General features: G+C 41.0%; 1 protein-coding gene across 3 annotated transcripts in view; it reads right to left on the bottom strand.

The window, feature by feature from the left end:
- Positions 1–24312, bottom strand: part of LOC105200052 (protein Wnt-6) — a 125780-nt gene that overhangs the window by 33821 nt on the left and 67647 nt on the right. The window contains exon 1 of one of the 3 annotated variants that reach the window (XM_026138657.2): positions 5703–6449. The exons of the other annotated variants lie outside the window; for them this stretch is intronic. Within the exon in view, the coding sequence (XP_025994442.1) occupies positions 5703–5770 (68 nt within the window). The 5' untranslated portion in view covers positions 5771–6449. Of the gene's footprint in view, positions 1–5702; positions 6450–24312 lie in introns of those variants that run through there. 3 annotated transcript variants of the gene reach the window in all.

Genomic DNA, 24312 nt, shown 5'->3' with positions numbered 1-24312 from the left:
ATCTTTGACCTAAATTTCATATTTTACAAAAAAAATATGTAAAGGTGAATATTATCCGAGTTTCTCTACCTAAGAGAGGGATTTGATATTTAATTAAACACAGTTACGAATGTACATAAAAAAGTAAAAAAATATCGTCAATTTATGATATCTTAGATCTTGCATGGCATATTCTAAGAATAAAATTCGTGCCTATGATTAAGACCGCTTTAGCACCAACTCACTGCTCGCGTATCGACACGATCAGCCACATACATCGTATAATTATAGTAATCAAGAATTATTACGCGCCATCCGGACTAATAATACTCATATTAGGAGCGTGTCGTAAAGTACACCTTTTCGCGCAAGACGCGTCGTAAATTATCATAGACAGCATATAAGAATATATGTAACTTAATTGATTTTAATTTAATCCAATTTAACAGCTTCAACATTAATATCTTGAAGTCACATTGGCAAATGATAAATCGTCAGCTGCGTGAGCGGCGTTTACTCATTTTATTTTAAGAAATGTGAAACTCGCATTCTTTATATGTTAATGTATAAAATAAAACAAAATAATATATTCAATGTTTTATTTTTTTTCTATTAGTTATAATATAATGCAAGATATACTATAATTAACATATAAATGTATGTAAAATAACATTCCAGCAAACGCTGCATTTTTCAAAAATATTATTCATTTAATATAATCAAATTTATTATTATTACTTATTTTATTTATAGTTCTAAAAGTTCGAAAAAACTGATTTTTTTTTATTTTTCCGCAGTTTTTTTCCCAGAGATAGAAAAATTTGTTAAAAAAATAAAAGTGTGTAAAGTGTTGTAAAAAAAATTTGCTTTCTTCCATAAAAAAAATAATTGCGTAAATTTAATTGAAGTTAAATAAAGTTAATATGTTATATTTAAGAGTTTGTATAAAACATACAATATACAAACTTAAATATCATACAAGAATTAATTCATTTACTATTTATAATTTAATGAATTACTGATATTTGAACTTTGTCACCGAGGATACACAGGCTTATCTAACTGCGTGCGAGCTAAAATCAGTTTAATAATAAATAAATCCACCTGATTCGCGCGCGCCGCTCGCAATCTACAGCTCGTAAGTTCCGTCGATTGCCGATGCGTACGCGATCTAAGCGCATGCGTGCTCACGCACGCGGTGAGCGCGGTCTTATGATTATGAATATACAGCAGGTGAGAGAGAACGAGAGAATGGTCCAGGTGGGAGCGTGGGGGAGCGGATCGAGTTGTCCAACCAGCGGGATGGTAGCCGCGGACTGCCCACCGCGGCCCATTGGCCGGGTTCGCGAGCCCGCTATCGTATTATCGCCAAGGCTCGCCGTTACGATACATCGGCGGCCGACCGATCTATCGTGCGCATTCTCGGACCTGTCTGCGTGCCGCGCACCTGCGATCAATCGCGCGCGACTATCCGCCGCTCGATCGCGTCGCTCGCGGAGACGGAGCGGCGCGTGAAAGCGCGCGCGGGCGAGCGGGTGCTTATTAATGCGAAACGCGTGACGCCCACCTCGTATGAAAATCGGAATGATCCGTAGCATAATTGGTAATCACGGTAATTCTCTGACATAATTTCACGGGAAGACCGTAAAAATTCGACGGAACTCGTGCAAAGATCGTAGATTAGCGGCAATAGAGGAAAAATCGCGAAACTATAACGATAAACTGCGCAATCATCGACTGAATATGTAAGTGACGTATCTGAAAATACCATCAATCTGAAAATACACGCCAGTGTTAAAAAGAAAAGGATTGCCGTGGACAGAGATATTTTCCACAAAAAAATTATTTCAACAAATTGGATCTTTTTATACTAAATGATATGTATTCTTTTAAATTGCTGCAAATGATCGATCAACATGTTTGCTCGAGAAACAGATGAAACTATCCATCGACTAGATCCAAAGAGTAATAATTATGGCGCAGAATCCACCTTGCTTCTTCACTTTTCAGAATAAAACACGGCATGTACGTTTAAAACAGTTAGTTGCGTAAAGCGATGCGCATTTCTCAGTAGATTACTCTTGCCCACTGGACGAAAGCGTTATCGTAACTTCATCCGTAACTTCATTAAGCTTCATCTCAAGTCTACGTTCCGTGCTGCGAGACCGTAGAAGATAAGGAGTACTATCTGATATTTTCACGACGGAGCGTATGTTCCTCTACATTGTACCGATATAAAAACCGGCAGTATATCGCGTTCAACGTGTAGTATTTCGAAGAAGAGCACGAGTCGTCCGAGGACATACGATTGCTACGTAGGAACGTGGAACGAACTCGGTGTATATCCTGAGATGGAAGAAACGCAGGCAACCACGGCTACCGGAGGACGACGACGACGACGACGACGACGACGACGACGACGACGACGACGACGACGACGACGACGACAACGACGACGACAACGACGACGACGACGACGACGACGACGACGACGACGACGACGATGACGACGACGACAACGACGATGGTGACGAAGGACGAAGGGAGAGAGGAGGTTCCTGCCGACTTACAAATTATACGCGCTCAACGAGATTTACGGGTGACGCTTTGAGCGAGACCATTGTCCATCCTCGCTCACTTCTTTACCTCTTTACTCCTCCACTTGGCCGTCTTTGTCCCTTCGTGAATCGCCCGTCCTCCTCCGGTTCCTCCGCGAGTCCCTTCGTTCCCAGAGGACCGCATGAGAAGGACGGAGGGATGCAGCGCGACGACGGCGGCAGCGACGGCGGCGGCGCGCGAGCAGAAGGGAACGAGAGGGAGATAGAGCAGTATTCGTCGCGAAAAAACCGAGGAATGCCGATCGACGAAAGGGAATCCGGTTCCAATCGGATAATCGGAGCCTCGGGTCCTCGCGGGCCCTAGGAGGACTCGCGAGAAGGACGTAATGCGCGACTCGATGACGAACGACCATACGAGCGACTGATTTATGGTGCCCGCAATATTTTCAGAGCAGGGATAGCATTCCGCAGGAATGAGGATCGCAGAAATAACGTTTCGTTTCGGTAGAAACATTTACAGATCTCCGTCATCTATAATTTAAGGAATTTTAAGAATTTTAAGAAAGTTAATGTGTCGTTAATACACCGATAAATTTATGTCAAAGCAAAACATATTAATCGACGAGCACTCTCGTAAGAAGACACAACAAAGAGTTTACATATGTTGCATCGTAATGCATACGATGAATACGCTATTTTTAATAACGTCGAAGGAAATCATGAGGAAATAAAAACCTTCCACCTCTAGATGATCTTGCAATTAAGAAACCAGTATACAAATAATAATGCTGTAATAGATTTATAGATGGAATTTTGTGGCCGCGATATGCGGCGCTGCGATAACCGCTGAAGCGGATAAAACGGTGCGACACGTGTCTTCATGCGCGATAGTAGCCGCAGATTAACTCGCAGATGATGAACGAAGCACGCAGAAAGAAAGAGCGGAGAGTTTCCAGTCTGGCCGTTAAGTACCTGTTATCGAAACACAAACCGTCATCCTCCTAATATATTTATCAAACACGCCGTGAACGACGGCTGCGACAGGTAAGCGAGCCAGAAAGCAACAAGGTGCGGACTCACAGCATCGGCGGGATGCAGAAATCCGTCTTAAATTGGAAACAAATATTTAACCAGTCTCGAAAGAGAGGAAACTCCCAGCCTCATCCCTGAGCACGCTCCCCTCTAAAACTGCTAAACTTGCCCCGTCATAAATGCGCACTTAGGAAGAAGTTTCATTCATAATAAAAAAAAATAAAAAAAAATCAACCTGAATCAGAACTGACGTAATCCGGCCAATTTAATAATCGCTTTTAATCTTGTGTGACTGTACGCAGTTTTATGATAACAAGGTCGCTCGTATTTACCAAGTAATAAGTACATAATTTTATAATAATGTTCCCGGTACATGATTGTAACTGAATTATTTTCATCCTGTTGATTTATGTACAAAGTTCACGCTACGCTAGATAGATACGACGCATAGTCCGTCTCCGGATGCTGTAATCCCTAGTGGCACGGGCACGATAACGTTCTATCATCATGCAAACATTTACATAACAAAGTGAAGTACACAGCAAAATGTCGTGCTACCGGGTAATTTATTATTACTCGTCGAGATAATTGGGATTCAACGTGTAGCTACTGAATTTGTCGTGTAATTTCACGGAACGTATTACTATACGTTCGATGTCCCAGAATCTCCTCGATCAATCGACGCGATTTAGCATCGCAATTTAGAAACAAGCGGAAATAAGAGCAAGCAGGCAAAATGAGTTTGCTTGTAATCATGGCCAGAAATAAATAGATATTTAGTGAAGCGTTTGCGTCGTCAATAATGAGCGATTTACGTAGCACAAAATGAAGTCATAAATCTCACGACGCTTGCAGCTTGCTTATAAGAGCACGGATAACTACCAAAGGAGGATTTATAGCGCCATTACTCATCTTACGCGCGCGTAACGCGCGACGTAATTGATAACCCAGATGACGTACCTCGAAACTGGAGCACTCGTTAATTCTTCACGTTCGCCAAGTATTGGCGTTAAAATGCAGCCAAAGCAACAATCTCGTATCCACGTAAGCGTATAATACCATAGCAGCGCTCAGATTGGAGGTACAAGTACGCGAGAGAGAATATAGCAATCAGCTTTTGTACTGGCGTTAAACGCAAGAACGATAGCTTTTGTTAAGGGAATCCCCGGAGACTCGCTTAACCGCGTACAATAACAAGTATTTACACCTCAAATTTAACATAAGCGAGTAAGTTACATAAGAAAGAGAGAATTGTAACGAATAAATCCATGTGAATAAAAGTTCACAGTCAAAACGCTCGCAGCTGCTTGCTCGTTAAAATAAGAAAAGATTCGAATTATGTAAGAAACATTTGTTCTGAATTTCCATCTCTTTCTATCCGAACGCTCAAGCGGGATACTATGCTATACGTATGAATTATGTTTTTTAACCCTCGTTTTTATGGTCGTCACGTGTTACGGCGCCAAGGACATGACAAACTATTCTCTCTTTATCTCATTTTTGGGAGACTTCGACGAGGGAAGTGAAAACGCGTTGTTATTCCTATCGTGAAGACAACCGTCGCTGCCTGTTAAGATAATCGTGTCAAGATAATCGCATCAAAATTACTAGAGCGAGAAACGTTTTACCACGCTTTGAATTTGTAAATCCAAGAGAATCTCGCGAAAGTCTATTCGATATTCCATTTGATCAGATATGGTGCAAATTCTCGTTGTGTATATGCGTACACACGCGCAAGCACAAGCGCACATACACACGCACATGCATATATAATGCGTAAATCTGTATTGTTAATTTAAGTAATTATAAAAGTGATTTCTCACATTAAATCAAGATATTGCTTATAATCTGCAGATAAACGAATAGAATTCAGAATCAAGCACTCGGAGTCAATTGAACAAATGTAATTTATTTGCTAATTCGACAATGCTTGTCTTTTTAACAAAAAAGTAATTTTAAAAATAATAAAAAACAGAAAGAGGAACTTTGAACTTTACGCTCTGTTCGATCAATATCTCGTCATTGACATCGCATAATTCCCCCTACATACATAAGCGATCTTATACTCAGCAATAGCGTTTTCACAGCAACTGATGCAAAACAAAAGAAAAAAAAAAAAAAAATGTCACTCACCAGAAAGAGCCGGTGATGGGGGTGACAAGGAGGAGGCAGATCGCCACGAGAACGGGGCGCATCTCCATCCCCTCCGCACCTAATAGCACCCTCGAATCGATCACCGATTACGTTTCCTTTGTCCGCTCTGCGCACTGACGATCGATGAAAGTCGCGACGGTGGTGTTCGTGTGTTCACCGGTGTCCGGCTGCAAAAGACGAGTTCGACCGCGAACCGCCGCGAGTTCACCAGTACGTGTTCTTCGGTTTCGAATGTACCTCGCGGCCAAATATTGGCACGCGAACTGACGCACTGTCCCCTCTCTACCGCGAGACTCCTTTATCGTCTGGTCCAGCAAAACTCGACATTGCAACGCTCATCGCTGAAACTCCTCTTGAAACTCTCGTTGATTCGTTGGAGTAGATATTTTCTCACAATCAACAGCGTTGGAGAACAACGAGGTCATCGCTTGCGAAGAGATTTACTTGCAAAGTTGATCGTAGCATCGAACAAAAAATTTATTCTGGCGTTGCGTCTCTCGACGCGTTTTGCGAAGCGAAGATACCGAGATTATGCAGCCGTGACAATCGCGGTGAACACTTGATCTTCATGATCGTATCGCGCTGAAAGTGCTCGAGGGCGATCGGAGATACTCTTCGTTGGAAGAGACACGTCTTCGAGATCGCGAAAAAAGGGCTCGCGATTCAAGAAAGACCCGGAAGAGGAGCACTGACTTCCGGTCCCTTGGACCACCACTTACCCCCTCTTTTTCCCCCCTCCCCAGCAACTCCTATGTCTTTCTCTCGCACCCGCTGGCTCCCTCTTCTTCCTTCCCTCTAGCTGTCAAAGTAAATCTGACGTTTCTTCTTCCTTCTCCTCTCTTTTACTTCCGTCTCGCGCGTTTCTTCTCTTCTTCCTCTTACTAAAAGTGTCAACTATGTAAGGCACAGCCAAGGCGTAGAAAAGTTCTCTTTTCTTGCTACGTGGGCAAAAACGCGTCGCGTTCCTGCCAGAACTACGTCACCACGATCTTTGAGTGTTGCTTTACCCCCACCAGTTCTGGTGAGTAGAGAAGAGTTGCCCCCACCAGTACACGCCGTTTTCTTCTTCCTCTTCTTCTTCGTCTTGCTCTTCTTCACTGGCACCAGCACCACCAACACAACAACCATCACCATCGCCGTCGCCGCGAGACCATCGCTACCGACGCCCGCGACCGGTGCATCTTCGAATTCGCCGGAGCGATAGACGCGATCTTCGCGAAATAGACCATCTCCTTCGAAATACTGAAGATTCTTCAAGTAGACCAATGGATCGATCGAAAAAAAAAAAAAAAAACTAAAGAATTTCGTGTAACGCGTGTAAAATCGTAGGCGAGAACGAGAACGAGAGGGAGCTGACGGAAGGACGGAAATAACGGTGGCAGGAGGGGGATAGGAGGGTTGAGGAAAGCCTGTGAGAAAGTCTGGCGTAAGTGGAAAAATCGAAATGGTAGGGGAGACAGCGAGGTTCAGCCGTCTGCGATCGCCGGCGAGGCTCCTGGCCGGAGCGAACCGTACGAGACTGTTGCGGACTAGGCAGGTGAGCGCCGCTCGGCGGCAACGAGACGCAACCGAGCCCCTCTTTTCCTCTTTTAACTCGCCTACGGAACCCGTCGACACGAGGAGGCCCGCTCGTCGGATCCTCTCTGCTCGCGCCGCGCTGCCTAGGATACCACGGAGGGAGGGCGCGACCATGTCTCGGGCTCGAACGCGCGATGTCAAGGTGATAGACGCGATGCTGGGCGATGAATAATAGCGGTCAGAAATCATTAACAGGTCGCAATGAGATAGCACGGCCTTCAGGACATTAAAAAATGATCCAGTGTATACTGCGCGTATAACAAATTCTTGTGACACGATAAAATATCGGCCGTAAGGATTGAAACTTCTGGAAAACGCTTCATTACGAGTTTTAAAGTGAAATATGATATAGTTGAAATTATGAGATTCCCCTTAAACTGCTCTTGATAATGTATTGAAATACCTACAGCTCGTTTGTTATTAATACGCAGCTTGAATGTTTACGACTGCGTTCTTAAAAATATGTATAATAATATTTTGCGTAACTTAAATTTATTTCATTTATAAATTACGATGTACATGCAATTCTACACATCTCTCTCGTTTCACTCGTAAATTCATTCTAATAATTATGTGATAAAGTAACGAAATTGGAGCAAAAAATTGAAAAGGAGATGCAAGCGTGATTCTATCTCGAAAATAAAAGACTTCATCGGAAGATTATCCGGAGATCGATTTGTGACGCTCGAATATACCTCTCATCCCTCTACCGCCCTTCCATCCTCTCTTTTCCGTAATAAGGAGTTTGGTGTGCCCTGTCAAGTGAATCTCGAACGCGGTGTCACTGTCCAGGGCCCCTTCTCATCGCTCTTTGCCAATAGTAACGTGACAAAGAGAACTCTTTTACCGGATGATGAGTTTTTAGATTGAGAAGCGCCACGAGAAAAGCAGGTATCGATGATGATCCTGACATTTTCCGTGTCGCCGTTCACCTTTACGAGATACACGGGAGCGGCTTGTGTGTGTGTGTGTGTGTGTGTGTGTGTGTGTGTGCGCGCGCGCGCGCGCGCGTGCGTGTGCGTGTGTGTGCGTGTGTGCGACTCGACGCGAGAGAGATCCGATCTCCCCTCGTGGCCCTACCAATACGAGTACGAAGCGAGTAAGGACTAATAACGGGGCCTCGGTAAGTCCCATTCTGATGCTTTGTGAAGGCGAGCTCTCCGCTCGGTAGCCGTCTCATGCCTCGTCTCCCTTCGACCCGCCACCTCGCCCCCTCCCTCCCTCCCGCCCCTTCCCCTCGACTGGTCCTTTCGCGTCTCTCCCTCGCTTCTTTCTCTTCCTCCTTTCGACCAGCGACCAGCGACCTGCTCCTTCTACCTCGCCTCCTCCCACCATATCATGGCTTCGGTACACGCTGCGGGCACCATCGTAGAGGGCTATTGAGGGCTTAAGCTGTCGGCGTGTGGCTCGCTACATCCTTTTCATCTCCGCCGCCACGACAAAGCCGCGAGCGCTCGCGGCCGCAGCCTTTACCGGTTCCCGAGCACTTCGTCGTTTCAGAGAGTATATATCGGTGCTCCGAATTCTATTACACCAGAGACGGCCTAGTAATAGATGCAGCCTCTGCCGCTAACAGCGTTCTATTTCGGTAGCAGCGTTCAAGCCTTTTAACAGTCGTCATTACGCGGAACGTACGATAATTATAGCTCTCAGGAGTATGTTTACTGCCGCGCTATATGACGATATTTTACAATTTATGCATCTAGCCTCGCGTCCACGCAATAATGATCACATCCAGCTAATAAGTCGAATCGTTAAGAGTTTACGAGAGTCCGTCGATTTGAATCCCCGCGGATCCTCGTTCATAAATAATTCGAAATATGATCTTTGAAAAACAAATGACGATCGAACTTGAGAAACTTGGCGCACGTCTAATAAAATCAAGTAGTGAGCTCAATTATAATTAAGAGTCCTTAATTAATCGTTTCCGTGCCATCGATCTCACGGGTTATAGCGTTGATCGGAACGATTGGCCTAATTGTTGAATCGGCCGTTGAGTCGCGGGTCAACTGCTTCATTGACCGAATAGTTTTACAAGCAATAGCTCTCGATGTCACGACCATTTTCCGTTATTTCTCAGAATAATAGTTGGGACAACAAACTGCGAATTAGTTTGCTCAACAGCGAAAACGGTATTTTTACAAAAAAAAAAAAAACTTCGTCATCGATAATCTAGAATTAAACAGTGCATAAATTTAATCGCGTAATGCGACAAATAATATCGTTGCATAACTATTGTTGTATATATTAAAACTTTAACAATAATAGTTACGTCACGATATTAATAAGTTTAATAACATACTTGATATTAAATATAATTATATTATTAATGACATGACGTAATGTATATTTTAAATGTGCCATTAATACATTGAACAAATATTATAAAAATAAATCATAAAACAATTTTACATATTATAACTTGTTTCAGCCCCTACGAGCATTTATTTCAACGGCAATAAACAATTATTCAGAATTTTTATTCAGTAAGTTGATTTCTTAAAGGAAGCTAATATTCTCGTATTCTTTTGCCTTAACTCTTTTCTTTGCCTACTACCACCGCAAGGATTCCTTTTTCTGAGCACGCCAATCCTCCAGGAATGGGGCAGTCATTGATGGGATCTCAGTGATAGAGACGAGGGCGATAATAGCGGCGATGAAAGAGGGAAAAAATAAAGGACAGCCAAGAAGCAAAAATATTGCAGGAAGAGTCGACATCAGAAGAAGTCGTCTCGTGTGGTCATATCATAACCTGCGGGCCAAGCAGCGTGAGTGGTTTTAAGCAGCGATGAAAGAGGAGGGGAATATCTTGGAGTATGGTTCAAGAAGGGCAAGACGGGGAAAGGAGAAGTTCAGCGGGGGTCCGTATTACAGCTCATTTAGCAGCGGGATCCTGTGCCCCTTTCTTCGGCGCCCCGAGAGATCCACTCGGTCCAGAACAGGTCCGCGGACCTACGGCAAAGATGAGTCCGTTTCGTTCCCATAGAAGCGGACCTCCTGGCACTTACAACTTTCTGTCACTAAGTAGCGCATCTCTTCATATTTGATCGTATTCGTACGTAATCATACAAAGGGTACAATATCTAATTAGGATACAGACTAAGAAATCATTCATATTTAGCTAAGGTAACCAAAGAAGAAAGGTCAATATAAAAAAAAAGATTAACAGAAAGTATGCACAAACACTTGTAGAACACCAGGACGTAACAATCGGTTGTCATTGGCGGATCCTAAGGTCTCGCGTTCTCGCACCTCGCATCTGTCATTTAAACGAAGCAGAAATTTTGAGTGACCAACCGCTCCGAAGAAGCGTAGGAAGAGAAGAAAGGGAAGTTGGAACGTACCGGGGCGGGAGGGTGGAACGGGTGTTACCGACTCGTGACCAACACAGACGCGAAATAGCCAGTAATTTATGGGTGAGACTAATTACCGGGGAATGCAGCTCCTTCGACTCTCCTCTGTTCCTAAGACCGCAACTGCACCAGACCAGTTTTCAGAGACGAGGAGAGCCACCTCTCTTATCCCGCCACCTTTTTCGTTCTCTTTCTCTATCATCCAAATTCGTCCCCCTTCGCCCGCCATTCTCTCTCGCACTCCTCCCTGCGAGCATTTATGCGCTTGAACTTGCATATTAATTCCGCGGTTTCCGATTAGTTCATGCGTACTAATTACATTCATCGGTTCTGTGAAATAATCTGTTTTCACATATGTTTCTGTACGTGGAGAAAAAAAGATAGCATGTATATTATCATAAATATATGCATATCAAACTCAGAAAATGTCAAACATTTGTCAATTAATTAACTTAATAAGAATATCGATATTTTAGAAATTTTCAATAAACTGTTTTACTCCGCTGTAATAGTTTTAATAAATTAATCAGATTGAATTTAATAATTTTCATTATTGACCAATGAGAAAGTCAGTTAATTTATCGAAAGAATTGAAGCGATAGAAGTAGAAACGATTCACAAAATTAGGGACTGATATCGAACTGAGATAATGAAAGAAGGGGGGTGCGTTCTCACGGGGTGGACGCACCCGAAGAAAGGTGTTAGAACAATACCCACGATCGTCATTCGTACATTAGGCCGACCCGGCAATTTGAGTCGCGCTCAGTGCACCCGGTGCAACGATTCCTCCTCGTTAAATGCCATTATCCGTTTCACCCGGACACCCGGTCGCCGCATGAGTCGTGAATTCCTGAGAACCTGCTCGAACATGCTGCCGTTGCTTGTCGAAACGGTAGAGGCGGAGCGGCGTTATAGAGGGAGGAACAGATTCTTTTATTATGACGAGAGTATAGAGGAAAGAAGAGAGAGAGAGAGAGAGGGGGGGAGGGAGGGAGAATGAGACATGGAAAAAAGGGACGGGACACACTAATGTACACGCGCGATGAGCGTGCCTCGACAAAGCTGCAGAATGTTCCACGGCATGATTTTTTTCAGTCCCGGTGCTCTCGGTATCCTCGCTGTTCTGCATGCCATTCGGCCGATGGCACGCCTGGTATTCGCGGCAAGTAATAGGAACGGATCATTATAACGACCAAAGTCACGGGTGTCTGGTAATCAATTCGGCTAATTGACTGCGCGAGAATGGCAAGAGTTTTCGCCTAGCTACTAATGACTTTGCGGAATAGATTTCGTGGCAACGTTCAGGCCTCTTCTTCTCGAACGGAAGTATTGCATTTACTGATGTCGATTCTGATACATTAAGCAAGCCTATATTGTTGGAATAAGTTTACAACGATTTAGTTAATTGTAATGTTAACATTTCTCCTGCACACTTGAAATTATAAATCCCATTTTTTAATTGAAAATCATGAAAATTAAAACATAAATGAAAAAAATGCTTATGTAACAAACATAATAATAATAATAATAATAATAATAAAGAAGAAGATTGTAAGCATAATAAAAATGCAACAAAAAATTACAAAATTAAAAAAAATATATCGACAGCAAAAAAAATGAATTATTATATCTTAGACATTATATTATCAAGATAAGAAATGATAAGCAATTACTCTCTTGAATATCACTAATAAATGTCTAATTGTACTTTCTTGCTTCCTTGACAAAAAAACTTTCGAGATGCACATTTTACGACGGGGGGATCACAGATCTTTTATACAATACTAATTTCGCGTGTCACAACTTTGAGCAATCAAAGATTCATCCGTGAAATCTTGGAAGCGGTCTTGATCCTAATCATGCGAATCTATGAGCGACGAGGTGAACGAGGCGAATCAGAATGAGGATGAGGAAGAGATGGTGAAGGGAGATCCGTAGACATTTTTTGCCACGAATTTCGTAAGGCCGCGTCGCAGACGGTCGAACTGGGGCTCGTGACCGAGTAGTGGTAGTGGACCCAGGAGCTACGGTTGGGACCGATGGCGTGTCATCGGTCCCACGACAAAGAAAGAGCGGGACGAAGTGGATCCGCTCGTTTTTCTGCATCGTGACGTCTCGCCGATTTATTGCGCTCCACTCTATCATCTACATTCCGATATCCTTTCAAATCTCTGCGCTCATCGATTTACGTTAAGACGTATACGGCTCTCCAACTAACGTTCCCCTCGAGAATGACATATTTAAAAATTTGGCCGCAAGCGCGATATTATATTTGAAGTCACTTAAACCCGAGTTGTCAAAGCGATCAGGTGTAACAAGTCTAGTCTCGAATACGTCGAGTTGTTAAGAAGGAGATCGAACAGCACGACGTCGGAGCTATTACCTGCTTCATCTAAGTTATTTCTTTTTTTTCCTAATTACCGAAGGCCACCGGGACGTGTAGTTGCGAAACAACGTTTCATGTAGCGTCGTTAATACGCAGTAGATACCAATCGGCAGCCCATTTCTGCGGTTAATAAGCACGCTCTTACCAAGATGGAAACCGATTCGAGCGATCGTCAATGGGCGTTTATTACAGCTCGGCGCGTTTTGCGATCAAAGTGAGTAAACAGATGCTCGAGTAAACGCGCCGTAGCAATTATACGGCACTTACGCGTCTCTCGAGGCTTGGTCTCGAGATACGCCACGAGGTAGTTTCTCGGTTTCTCTTTCACCGTTTCTTCCTACCTTGCGCCGTCGGAAATCTCCTCCACATTTACCTTCGTGTCCCATCTCTCTTTCTCTTCTTTTCTCCGATACTGAGTTTCTACAATGGTAATTACGAGACAGCCCGTTCGTAAATTTCACGTTAGCTAAACTCAGTCGCGAACGCCGCGTGCCCGCTTTCTATTTCCCCATAGAATCTCCCGCCTAATGTGTACGAACAAACAATACGGATTATACGTTTTGATCCGCGGTAAAAGTTTAGAGGAAGCAGAGGAGATGAAGGATATAATCCCGATTGACCCGATCGGGCTATTTGACTCTGTGTGCAACATGTTCTCCACTTGTTCCGTGGTCGATGTCGCTTCGATCTCTGTCTCTTCTCTTTTTTCACGGGATATTATTGTCGTGATCGAGTCCTCGAGTCTCATGTATCTGTATATTCCGTCCAGTACGTCGTAAATAATTCACTGGTCTGCGAGCATAGAATTTTGATATTTTTTTTATCTTTATATCAAGAAAACACGCGTTTCACCTCTTTATACATAATTCAATTAAGATGTGATTGTTTAATCATTTCATAAACATGCTTTTGTAAATAACGTCTTAAATTAAAAATTTACTTTCCCCCAAAGTAATAAGAATCATATTGTTCAAAAAACTTGACTCGTTAAAAGATTAATATTACATTTTATTATTTTGACATTAAATTTTAATAAATTAAAAAATATTTGATTAATTCTTCAATTAATTCAGTTTTAAACTTGATTTTCCGTTTGCAAACCAAAGAGAGAACTTTACATATAAAATTAATAACAGTATTGCGTGTGCATAAGCGTGAGAATATTTTCAGATGTTGATACCCTTCCGTATTCTACACTGAATGCGCCATGCATACTAATCGTTTTTATGCCAAGTATCTACGCGTCGCATCTACATCAAGACTATTTCATATATATCATGACTTCTCGAGCAAATCCGGTGCGATCCACTTCGTGCGTATCTCCTCGCAATTTTTAATAATACGCGCATTCAATTGCATCCATGGATCTACACGATACCGATCGTGTATCCGCGTTCGCAACACGCGACTCGCGCGCGACTATTCTTGTGTAACTTGATGGATTGCCAATCGATATGTGTATCGATGTAACGTGGCGAAAGGAGAACGTGTATCACGAATCACAGAAAAGACAACGTAAGGCACACAACAGCATACAAAGTTTTCGAAAGTTTTATATTTCGTGAAATCAATATCACGAATGCCATAATAATGGAAAAGAAAAACGCCTCCGACTAATTTGAAGTGGAGTTCTGGTTCAATATGTATTTGCGAAATATGAAAAGGATATAATTTTGAATTAATTCTTTAATATTGAAAAATAGCGCAAACTAATTAGAATTTCTAAGTTATCAACATTCAGAAAATATATGTCTACTGTTTATATGCGACGATTTTTGCATTAGTTTTGTAAAAAAATGTAAATTGTATATTCATTAATATAAGAGCAAAATATAAGCTTTGAAAAATATTTTTCTAAATCAAATATTTTGTATTTCGTTTTCCTTTTATTATTATTTTTTTAATATCTAAGTAAAAATAACTTGTAACAATTTTCTTAGACAACACCATGTCATGGCAGAGAAATAGACTACTTGAGTAAAACATAATTTCTCTCATGGCTCAATATTAAAAAAGCAAATGTTTAATTAATTAATTGCTGCATCAATTTAACCCTTTGAATAGTGTAACTTTTTATCATTTTGATTACATCTTCGTGGTTTCCAAAAAAATAATAATAAAAATTATAAATTTCTACGACGATACCAATAATTATACAAGTAATAGGCCTAAATAAAACTAGGAATATAATATAAAACAGTAGAAATAAAAAGATAACTAACGTGCACACTATACTTCGTTCATACAAGAAACGTTTGTATCGCTCAGAGGGTTAAAATGTAGCGTTTCTAATATGTACGCCGCAAGATTAAAGATATTTTCAAATCGGCTAATATTAGCGAACGATTAACGCGGAAATTCCTGTCAACTGCCTCCTGCGAAATCGAGGCCGAACCTGTTTGTGCCTCACTAGAAGCTTAAAATGTGTCTCGAGCCCATCAAAAGCGGGCCTGGGCCCGAGCCGGCGTTATAATTTGAGGCGGTTTCAGGGAGGTCCTGGGCCCGAGGCTCAAGCGGGTCCAGTTCAATGAAGTCATCAGCTAGCTCGGCCTGTGTGCGGCGCTCTGTTATTATGCCGCGGTACCGCGGCACCATGCTCGCTCCTTCCTTCCTCCTTCGCAACAACTTCTCGTCGATTTCTTTGAATATCCCACGTTTATGGATTTCGCGCGGATGCCGTTTTCAATCTTCGAGTTACGAAAATCGAAATTTATAATGGCAGGAGGGCCTCCATCAATCAAACGTATATATAGTAGTATTCGCAAAGAAAGTTAAAACTAAGGTAGCGTATAAATTACATCAAATTATTCATGGGTTATAAATCATGCTAGAATAAAATGCGCAGCTTTGTTAGAGTTTATGTTAGCATCTTTAGGTAGTTTACTACCTAATTATTCGTGGATATCAACTTCAAAGTTTGAAGAAACACGGCGGTGCAGTAATAGAGCAAAATGAAACGGGAATAACGTAAATCACATTTGTTGAATAGAAAAAAAATGTCAAAAATATCTCTGCTTTACCAATTACAGAATATAACATAGATACAAGAAATTGCAGATGTCTAGTCGTTAACAATACGTGAGAAATGCGCAAGCAGTCGACCTAAGCGAGCTGAAAAACATTTCTACTCACGAGAGAGAAACACGTATCTCCAAACGATCGGCTGCAGCGATAACCTACGTCAATATATTCGGCTTAAGTAACAGCAAACTGTTCTCTCGGGTGGTAAAGGAGACGTAGAGAGAAAAGAGAGACGCGATATATGCGACAGGTAGTTCGTTATTAAAAATTCCTATTGCGGGGCAATAGTAGTCACGGGTATTAGTCTCGATAACAGAGCCGATAACGACGCGGCCAATAGCGAGCAAAGTATGCGGAAGCGACGATTAGGACCGTAAAGCGATTGGAAATCCGAGGGAAACGTAAGGTAAATACAGGCAGGTTCTCCAACGACAGGTTGGAGACCGCGCGGCAATGGGAGAGAGATAAGCTCTCCAGAAGGGTAAATACATATACACGAACTATACGAATTTTAATCTCACGGCCGGCAGTAGGCCCGGACGAGGGTTTCTTTTACAATCGGGGTCGGGGTCCAATTAGATTCGAAGTTCTTAATCCGTTTATCAGCTACGCCATGATGCACGACTCGCTTTCATCGGAACGGATAAAAGGGGCTCTGAACTCGCGGTGGAGAGAATAAGGTGGAACGGCGATTACACCGGTTGTGTAGCCGGCATTACCGAAGAAAATTAACTTTCAACTGTGAACAGTTTTATATGTGATAAATAATCCACATACATCCATATACATATACATATACATATATATATATATATATATATATATATATATATGTATGATTTAAATAATTCGCGAGCAAAGTATTTTTATTCGTAAATTATACAGTTGAGATGTTTCTTATTATTTCACGAATATCTTATGATGCTCGGATTCTTAATTTTATTAAAAACGTAAAGGGAAAAAATATAAAATTGAATATGCTGATCTGGTTTTTAAAACTGTGCATGCTATGTATTATAATTGTAACTATGGCTCTTATCAATCACTGACAATCAATACATTGTCTGACAGTATTCGCATTTGCTTAGTTTCGATATTTATCTAAACTATGAAGATTAGAAATTGATGAAAAATGTACATGTATCTACGATGTGCAAATAGTCACTTAGTAAAGCCATGTAAATTGCTTTCATTGCCTGATCTAACAGCGCGGACAGTTACATACTAATCCGGTGTTACATCGAGTCGGAAAAAAAGAAGGTCCTCGCAGTGGAGACAAAAAACGCGGCCTGAAAGAAAAGGGCAAACAATTAAATGCTGGCGCAAACACCGTAACGACTGCGTTTATTCCCTCGCTGGGGGCTTTGTGGCAGGCGCGTTCGGTAAACCGAAACACGGGACCCGTGGGCCCCATTACCCCTCTAAACGATTCCTTTTTTCTTTTCCTCGGTCCGAGGACCGGCTAGCTGCTAGCCACCTACTCGCTCGGAGCTCGCCACACGAACGAATCCACGAGGCGAATCGCTGAATGCCAACGTAAAGCGCGCGATAGTAGCGTTGAAGCTTCCACTAATGACGCGCTGCATCCCCGGACAATACGGACATAGTTGCGTCAGCAATAACGTGTTTTTACGCCGTAGGGCCCGACGTAGCTCTCCCGACGCAGGCGTCAAGAGAGGCATAGTACAACATTATTAATGATCGGTAACGATAGGTATTAATCGGGAGTGATAACACATTGAGCGGGCACAGGTTAACTCGAAACATCGTGTCCTCAATATATTACAAATTTAAGCCACTGACTTATCATTGTCATTTCTTATATAAGAATTTAATTAAATTGTTATCACGTGAAACACGTTATCATTTATAATTGAGAAAGGTAAATGTGTAGTCGTAACACGTGTTGAACTATATATGCAAAGTGATCTCTGAGATTAATATGTCGCTAGGTCCTAATGAGAGCAAAAGAATGTTAAATGTTATTACTTGTTGAAGAAAGGTACAATTGCGTGATCCAAGTGATTGTTGAAAACACGCGAGTGTGGCTTACATTTCAGCGTAAAGGATCCAAAAACCTGGGGGACCAAGGCTGAAAATATTTTCGTAAGCATTCACAATTTGTTTTGAGATGGAAGCGCGTTAGTTTGCACGAGAGACAGTCAAAACCCAGCAACATTTCAAGACACGCGAGGTTAAAGGTAGAAAACGACGAAGAGGAAGAAGGACAAGGGAAGAAGAAAGAACGGAAAGATCTCTTACTCATCGCGAGGACTGCGCTCTGCCTCCCTCATCGGCGGGCCCCGTTGCACCGTGGGGGCCTCCGGCACGGCATTCGTGTGGATATTAGGGCGATTGTCGTGCCTGATTCGGTACGGTCTTGAAATAAGGCCCCCGCGGGCTGACAGCGGCAAAGGGCCCCTCGTACAAAGCTGGGTAACGGAGCCCACCCTTCGACTCTTCTGCACGAGGAGTTCCTCTCCCTTCCCTTCACTCTGACACCTCTGAGCAGCCTAATCTCTCTCTCTCTCTCTCTCTCTCTCTCTCTCTCTCTCTCTCTCTCTCTCTCTCCCTCTCTCTCTTTCGAGCTTCTTTTTTCTCCCTTCTGTTTCGATTTGCGACACGCACATAACCGCGATATTCTCGACAGATGTTTAGAAACAGAGGGTATACATTGTTAAAAAATCATTACAATTTGTTTCGTTCTTATTGCATCTCGAGTTAGACGAGTCTCTTTTTAATATCTTGGGTCAATATCATTGTCATTATTCATCACTGTTAGTCTTTGATAATAGTACAAATGTTTCATTGATGAAGTTAACTAGCGAACGATTAAGAAATCAGAACACGGCCGACATCTCCCGGAAGATCGAACGATCAAAGCGATCCACAAGAATCGGGAGAAGATCGGAGGTGGTGGTAGCTCCTTCCGCGACTTCAGAACCTCTCTCGGAGGTCCACTCTCGTTTTATCTCTCTCTATCCCTCACGCGACTTCACTGGACTCTGTATCATCCTCCGGGCCGGTGTACCAGTCGGCATCGTGTGAAGTCCAACCGAGCCATTATATCCCCCTTGACCGCCTTCGAGGTGTATATACTATCCAGGCATCTCCAGGCATCGCGAGAACGAAGAGGGCGAGGGAGAGAAGCTCTTTCTTTCTCTCTCGCTCACCTCTCCTCTCGCCGTTCATCTCTCGAAGCTCTTCTTCTTTCACACGTACCTGCTCGTACGGGCAAAAGAGAATAAAACAGAAGAGAGAGGGAAGTGCGTGCTGGATCGCAGAGCCGAGAGGTGTCGGGGCCCGCATTAAGGGGGCGGTACGCCTCGAAGGGGCCCCGAATTATGACGTCACGGACCGCACACGACGCGATCAGGTGAGCCGAATACAAAATGGATTGTTAATTACGGAGTCCTCCCCCCCCTCCCCCCACCGATCGCCACGGTGGCCGTCACTTACTTCAACCTATTTCAGCGAGTCTCTATGCACCCTAGATGTAATATCTGTTTTCTACTAAACACCTCGAGGCATCTCAATACAAGGGTATTAAGAAGCGCAAACATCTATATCGACGTATTAATCCGTCTCTCTAATTTATTAGTATTAGAGAATTATCCCCAAGCTACTTAAATAATCATGTAATTAATAAAATGATATTTTTTAAATAAAACGTAAAATTGTATTTATTTATTGTATTATAGTTATTATATTATCACTTTATTATTATTATTATATATTTAAGTTATAATATGTATTAGTAATTCTCCCCCCCCCTCTCTCTCGGACATTTCTTTTTCGATATTAATTTAAATAATACGGTTTAATAAACTATAATTTTTATTTTGCAAAATGATTAGCAAAGCTCTTGTTATCTCGAATATTATAAATTTTGATATAAGATGTAATATTGGCGAAGCTGAAAACAATTTCTTTGTACGCATAAAAATTTTATCTTTACTCTTCTTTGTCCATCAGTATCCATATAAAAATTTATTTTTATTAATTTCGATTTTTCATTGACATTCGCAATGATTTACAGTTTTCATAAAACATCCAAACCAAATGTACTTGGCACACAAAATTTATCGAAATATCGTTACTGTCACCGAAAATGCGATTTTTTTGAACCTTTCAGGAAAACATTCATCTTGAGCAATTCGATTTATTGCCAGGATCATAAAGATACCGTGCGTTACGTCGATACCGGAGAAACACGCTCCGGGCGAGGAGAAAGAGAAGAGCTGGCAAAGAATGCTCGGTTGGGGAGGAGGCAAGATCAACGGAGAAAGGAGTCATCAAATTCATTAGATCCACTCTCACGGGCGAACATTAACGAACTCAAACGTGTGCTCAGCAGGCCATGCCATTCTGGTGGACGGCAGAATCATCCGGTCGATTATGAGATAATGCTGCTCCAAAAAATAAAGAGTGGCAGACGAAGAGAGACGGAGTAGGAGAGACACGAGAGGGTGGAGAAAGAAAAATCGAGAAGGGGAAGCTCGGAGGAGCAGAAAGAGGAAAATAAGATACGACGTCTCCACCTCTCGGAACGATCGCCAGGTATATCGAAAGAGGACTGTAACGTATGTGAAAAAGGGGGATAGATATATAAGATGCGAGGAGAATCCCCCGAAAGTTAAAAGAGGAACTGAGAAAAATGGAAGGGCAACTACGATGGAAGGGATAGGGAGTTTACTTTCATTCATGAAATTCTTCATCTTGGCAGAATTTCACAGAAATCGATTCGAAAAAAAGGTAAAAATATTAAATACAATGAATTGTCGGATTAATCCAGGTCATAATATGCGTATAGAAACTATTTTGAAAACCCGTACAGAGGACAATATTTAGTGATTATATTGTATAAATTTAAATAATTGTTGAGCTCTTGAACGGCAAGCGACTCTGACAAGCGTGTCGTGTCGCGCAGCGCGCTATGTTGATACAAAGTCGATGCGCTATCATTTGTACATTGCTATTCAAGTCGACGGGTAGTGAGACAAGCCGCTCCATGTATCGAACTTATTATCTCTTGAAACGCGATCATTTTCTATTAGAGGCTCTGAGTCGACGCGATTAATTATTTCTCGTGATTCGCGATTCGTATGCGTGTGATGTAGTGACTTTAAAAATATGCTGCGTATTATATTTCTTGTATTTTAGATTAATTATAGCGATCAACTATTAATAAACGAGCATTCAACGTTTATTTAAAGAATATAATTTACCATTTCAATAATACAAATATTTATTTATTATATTTATTATTATTATAATTAATCCTTATTTTACTAAAGGATTATCCGGGTACCCATTTTATTCGTATTTTTTTATGTCTAGTGGTTAGTGTTGTTAGGCTAAAATTTTACAAGTAAACTCCTTTTTTTATCTAGTTTAATTTTTTGCGAAACACATTTTTTTAGGATGACTATGGCTCATAAAGTAATCAAGCTTTATTTTTTTATATAGATACCTGTTTCTACCGAAAAGGTATTCGGATACCTGTATTTTGTATAAGATTTCAATGAAAAGTCCAAATTTATATTTTTTTAATTTCTAAATGTTTTTTCTATCCATAATATTTTAATTAAATAGTATAAAAATAATATAAAAAAATCATGTATTATTTACATAAAATAGAAAAGTGTTTTTGGCAAAAAATTAAACTAGATAAAAAATGTAGTATTTGAGAAATTCCAAGGCGTTAAGACCATTAGAACATAAAAAAAATTGTTTCACAACGAAATGGATACTTGGGTACTCCTTTGGGAGGAATAGGTATATAAAAAAAAATGAAATCTGGTTGCTCAGTCCGCAGTCATCCCCAAAAAAGTGTTTTCGGCAAAAAATTAAACTAGATAAAAAGTGTAGTCACATGTAAAATTTTAGAATGCCAGGATCACTAGAACATAGAAAAATCGTTCATAAATAAAATAGGTACCCGAATATCCCTTCGGTAAAATAAAAGTTAATTTATTGCTTTCCCCCAAACTTTTCTTAATTTAATAATTTTTATCTTCTAAATATAAAGTGAAAATAATGTCTCTTTATTTTTCAAATCTAGACTTGACATTCGATTTAATAATTCGTTTTCAGTGTTATAATATTTACAGTATTAATCAATTATTTAAATTGTCATTAAAAAAAATTAAATAATTTACATATAATAATCAACGTTGACTATCCGTAATAAATTTGTCTGCACAGCTCATTTATATTAAAAACTCATTAATATTATTAAATGTAAATAAACAAACCTGTTATCTAAATAAACTTTATATCTGCCTATGTAAATTTATTAAAACTCGTGGAGCAAAAAGATAATTATTCTTATTTGTTAAAGCCATGTTAATCATGTCAAGTCCTCGGCAACGATAAAATACGTGACATGATGAATACACCAATTACTTCCTGGCTGATTGTGAGTGAAGATGCGGTAGCGTGAGAAAGGGTCAAGCATTGTGTCTGAAACGAATCGCAGATTGGTCCGATCTACGTGTAACCTGCCACCGATGTATCTAGGAGCAGCGCACCATGAGGTACGTAACGATCCTTAATCGATTCGCGGATCAACGCGTTGCTTCAAAACACAGGTTTCTACTCCCTGACATTCTAACTTACACGCTGTAGAATCATCTTGGAATGTTATATTGCCATACGTGCTGTTCTAGAGTTTCTAACCATCGGGATATTATCTCGATGTAACGTACGTTAGATTATGTACTGCTTCGTCTACCGCTGTATCTTCTTCGGTATAACGGAATCAATTACTAACGCGAGACATATGATTATCTTTACTAGTATGCAAAGTATGTAATTTATTTCTATCTCGTAATAATAGAGAAAAAAGTAATAGATATTTCTTAACAGATAAACTGTATAAATGTCAATTACATAAAATATACATATATATATTCATAAAAGTTAAATGAATGGATCTCGTAATTTATATTAAAAATAGCGACTGAGATTAAAACTAATACCGCGTGGCAATAATACGACGGTTAAGATAACTAATGATTACCGGCCATTATAGACGTAGAGCATCGCCAATCACCTTCCTAGCTACCGGTTGCACTTATTGCTCCATTATCGCGATTAAGGTATCGTAACGATTGTGCGCTATTTGAAATATTACGCATCTCTCGCCTTCTCGGCGATCGTCGAAGTAAAGTGATCGCCTTACTTAAAAGCTGCAGTTGCTTCTCTATCATCGATATTCCCTCATCATCGCCTGTCGCTTTCACGACAAACTCGCGACGCATCACATTCATACTTGCGAAACGACCGTCGCAGCGCAATAAATACAGCCGACAGTTAATAAGCGACGGTTAATTATGTGCACAAATTCGCATATTCAAACCATATAAGCGTAACGAAGGCAACCTGGGCGGTGGAAATCCAGGGAGCGAAGTTGCCTCGCACAAATGAGTATTTATGAGTCCGCCACGGCTCTATATTATGCCTCATTTCGCCGGAGAATCGATTAGCTCTAATCGCGACGTATAAACAAAACGTTAATAAACGTTGGTCTCGAACCACCGGGCTCTACTCGCGAGCGAGGAAGAAAAGAGGAAGAGTAGAGGAGAAAAGTATCGAGTCGGCTTGCACGATACATTTTCGTACGTATCTGTACACGCGCGTATAAAGAGTCTTGAAATAATTTGTCTCCTCGTGTTCGTATAGACATATAAATCATAGTGCGACACGTGTTCCTCGCATATAAATACATGAACGTATACGCGCTCGTGTGCGCACGAGCATATAGAATTTTAATTAAGTCTCGATCGGTCTTCGTGTAATTATATTTTCTAAATTAAAATATTGTGCGTATCTTTCGTGCGTATATAAAGCAGATAGCTTGAGCAAAAAGTTTTATTTCTCTTAATACTTAAAAATATTTAAATACAACTCTGATAAAATTTTAAAGATCTCATTTTAAAAACTTTTAACTGCATGTTCATATCCTGCTCCAAAAACGAGTCGGAAAATTACATTTAGCGATACCGTTGGTTAATCTCTAACGAAATTCAACTCCAACACAATACACGACTGTCATAAATATACCCGGCGAATAATTCCAGATAATTTCCAGCAAACAATTGCTCGATATCAACTATTAGTTTATATTTCGTTATGTAAGCTAAAAGACAGCGACGTAATTCAAGCCGATTGGAAGATAAATTGATCCGAAAGAAACACGAGAAGACAAATTATTTCAAAACTATTTATAGTTGGGGCTGTGCTAAAT

Source organism: Solenopsis invicta, chromosome 7, assembly GCF_016802725.1.
Source record: "Solenopsis invicta isolate M01_SB chromosome 7, UNIL_Sinv_3.0, whole genome shotgun sequence".
NCBI classification, from domain to species: Eukaryota; Metazoa; Arthropoda; class Insecta; order Hymenoptera; family Formicidae; genus Solenopsis; species Solenopsis invicta.
The sequence above is the reverse complement of the archived record's forward strand: the minus strand, read 5'-3'. Positions and strand labels throughout refer to the sequence as shown.